Source organism: Triticum aestivum, chromosome 7D, assembly GCF_018294505.1.
Source record: "Triticum aestivum cultivar Chinese Spring chromosome 7D, IWGSC CS RefSeq v2.1, whole genome shotgun sequence".
Taxonomy (NCBI): domain Eukaryota; kingdom Viridiplantae; phylum Streptophyta; class Magnoliopsida; order Poales; family Poaceae; genus Triticum; species Triticum aestivum.
In genome coordinates this window covers 436,247,733-436,251,474 of record NC_057814.1, presented here as the reverse complement: position 1 = coordinate 436,251,474, position 3,742 = coordinate 436,247,733, and the positions used below count along the sequence as shown (strand labels likewise).

Genomic DNA, 3,742 nt, shown 5'->3' with positions numbered 1-3,742 from the left:
GATCTCATAAAATTTAAACATGGCTGTTAAAGACATGTAGAGTTTTGGCTTTGCTAGCTTCCAAACAGTTTAAACTAGTTTACACAAGGATAGATGGGCAAGATCTTTTCCAAAGTTGAGCCGCACTTCTCCCAGCCGTTGATTTCCATCCATGAATATGTTGCAAGTCAATTAGTCCCAACAAAAGCAAAGATCTCACTAACTAAAAAACAGAAGGAAAGATTTCTTTCCGTACATCAAACCACCGAGGCGTGCATGCTGGCCATATAAACGATCCTAACTACCTATATATTCGCACGTAACAGACGCAGTGGCATTCCAAATTCAACCGGTGGATAGACGCACGATAGATCTCCCCCGCGCAATCGCATGAACGGCGCCATGGATTCCCGCCGCCGCATCGACCCCGCGGAAGAAGCGCGCCACCGGCAGGTGATGGACAGCCTCGGCCTGTACGACGCCGACTGGGCTTTTTCCAAGACCTTGGAGCAGTCCGACGTCCAGTCGGGGCAGAACCGGCTGCTCCTCACCAAGGAGACGGTGCGGGGCGGCCCTATCCCCAAGTTCTTCCCGGAGCTGGAGGAGCTTGGCGACGACGGCCTGAACGCCCAGAACAAGGTCTCGGTCAAGGTCCTCGACGCGGAGGGCCACGAGAAGGATGTGCACCTCCGCTACCTCAACTCCAACAGGGCGTACCGGGTCGTGGGGTCTGACTGGAGGAGGCTAGTGGAGGAGAGCCACATGTGCAAGGGAGACCGCCTCGACATGTACGCGTGCAGGCGCGGCGACGGCGAGCGCTGCCTCTTCGTGTTCAGGAGCAAGGGCGGTGGCGATAGCTCCTCGTGCACCGGACGTAAGCGCACCCGACAGCCTACCTTCCCAGCTCGCTATGCTGCCGACGACGACGACTTCGTCGATGCTAGCCGTGCTGGTCATCGGAGCGGCAAGCGACATTGCAACAACCACTATTATGTAGACGCCGATAACACCGCAAGCCATCGGAGAGATCGTGGGAAAAAGCACAAGCGAGCTAAGAGCGGCCATGTCAGAAGAGAAGATCCTATGCCGGTTGTGGCCGACGACGATGTGAACGCTTGCACCGGCGGTTTCCAGGGTGATTACGGCTGTTACAAAGCCGAGAGGACAAGGGTAGATAAAGCACCTTGGACATTGACGAACTACAGTGGCAAGGAACAAGAAGCTGCCAAAGGCCTCTTAATGTTGAAATATGCTATTTTTGCTGAGCACTATAATGGTAGCATTTAATTGCTTCCATACTGTTAGGAGTTAATCAGGGCTGTTTTTCAGCACTTCGTATATACTGTAATGGACCCGATTACGTAGGCAGGCTAGTTTTGATTTATTTTTTCGATTAGGCAAGTTTTTATCTCTTCATATTAGTTTATATATATAGTTCATTGTGTAATTTGAGAGAATAGTTACAAGAAAAGGTTGTGGTTGAGCTCGATTTAGCTAGGAACGTCCTTCTACTTTGAACTTTATTTTGTGGCATTATAATTTGATATAAATAATCATGAATATAGTACCAAATCATACATTGCCACACAAAGTATCCCGACGCGGAGTACTTTCCGACGATGGCCACGAACACCACCAAGACAAAGTGAAGCTTTTTTTTAAGCTGCTACGGCGGAAAAAACCCGATCCCATAAACAGAACGAGATAAAACGAAACAGTGGTAAACAGAAGAGAACCGGAACGAGCCATGAGAAGCATTCAAAACCAAAAACTTAGCACCCATCACCTCCATGAAGAGTGGGGACTAGCTTTGTTGGGTCATTCGAAAGGAGATACACCACCGAGAAGACATAGAGAAGAAATCGCCAACTTGCCCTGTAATCAGTCAGCACATTGAAGAGTTAGGAGAGTCTCAACAACGGTCGAAGGACATCCCGCTGCTTAGCCATGTCACGACAGAGAGATCCACAAACCATACTGAAGGGCAATGTTCTATCGACACAACCCATGCGCCTTCTCTAATCCATAACACGAGCACCATCACAAATAGAGAGAACCAGCATAATATGCGAGGCAACAAAACCTTAAGAGGCGCCGGAAGGCACCAAACTCAAGACCTCGCCACCGCCACGAGCCTCCAAAAAGAGGGGTCGACTATCAACACCAGGATGACCAAAGCAATGACCGCCTCCATAGACCACTTCCACTGGCACCACCAGGCACCCCCACGCCCCCTGTCTGACCAACCATTGCTCGAGCTGAGACGAGAAAATGGCCAATAGTTGATCAATGGCTCCAAGACGTCGCCGCCCCTGATATGTCTCCAACGTATCTATAATTTTTTTATTGTTCCATGCTATTATATTATCAATCTTGGATGGTTTATATACACTTACAAGCAATTTCATATCATTTTTTGGCACCAACCTATTAACTCAGTGCCTAGTGCCAGTTGCTGTTTTTTGCTTGTTTTTGTTTTCGCAGAATATCAGTATTAAACGAAGTCCAAATGCCACGAAACTTTTTGAAGATTTTTTCTGGACAAAAGAGACACTAGAAGCTTCGGGAGAAACCAGACGAGGCACCATGGACCCACAAGGCACCCGGGCGTGCCCTCAGGGGGGGAGGGCAGGTGTGCCCTGGTGGGTGGTGGGGCCCACGTGGCCCCGTTTGACCTAGCTTCGCCTCTATAAATTCTCTAAAATCGTGAAACCAACAGAGGAGTCCATGAAATACTTTTCTGCCGTTGCAAGTTCCAGAATGACGAGATCCCGTCTGGAGGCCTTTTCCGGCACTCTGCCGGAGGGGGCTCTTCATCATCCTTGCCGCCCTCCGATGATGCGTGAGTAGTTACCACGGACCTATGAGTCCGTATCTAGTAGCTAGATGGCTTCTTCTATCTATTTGATCTTCGATACAATGTTCTACTCGGTGTTCTTGGAGATCTATTTGATGTAATGACTTTTTGTGGTGTGTTTGTTGGGATCTGATGAATTGTGAGTTTATGATCAGATCTATCCATGGATATGTTTGAGTTTTTTTTGAACTCTTTTATGCATGATTGTTATAGACTCGTATTTCTTCTTTGATTTATTGGTTTGGTTTAGCCGACTAGATTGATTTATCTTGCCATGGGAAGAGGTGCTTTGTGATGGGTTCGATCTTGCGGTGCTCAATCCCAATGACAAAAAGGGACATGACATGCATGTATCGTTGCTATTAAGGATAAAAAGATGGGATTTATTGCATACGTGAGTTTATCTTGTCTACATCATGTCATCTTGCTTAAGACGCTACTCCGTTCTTCCATGAACTAAATACACTAGATGCATGCTGGATAACGGTCGATGTGTGGAGTAATAGTAGTAGATGCAGAATTATTTCGGTCTACTTGTCTCAGAGCGTGATGCCTATATACATGATCATTGCCTTGGACATCATCATAATTACTTGCTTTTCTATGAATTGTCCACAAGTATTTTGTTTACCCACGGTATGCTATTTTCAAGTGAGAAGCCTCTAGTGAAAACTATGCCCCCGGGGTCTATTTTCTATCATATATTAAAACCAAAAATATCTCGCTGCAATTTCCTTTTATTTAATTTATTTTGTATTTTTGTTCGATCTATCTATCAAAAACTATATCGTTAATCTTGCTCATAACCGTCAACAGATTGACAACCCCTTGTTCGCGTTGGGCTGCAAGTATTTTTTGTTTGAGTGCAGGTGCTATTTGATAACCCACAAGTATAGGGGATCGCAA

At 46.6% G+C, this 3,742-nt stretch overlaps 1 protein-coding gene across 1 annotated transcript; it reads left to right on the top strand.

Annotated features, from left to right (window-relative positions):
* The first annotated feature begins 312 nt into the window (after positions 1-312).
* LOC123170145 (uncharacterized) lies at positions 313-1,466 on the top strand. Its single transcript, XM_044587983.1, has one exon. It carries the CDS (start codon positions 370-372, stop codon positions 1,264-1,266), a length of 897 nt encoding a protein of 298 aa, XP_044443918.1. The 5' UTR covers positions 313-369; the 3' UTR covers positions 1,267-1,466.
* Positions 1,467-3,742: the final 2,276 nt, after the last annotated feature.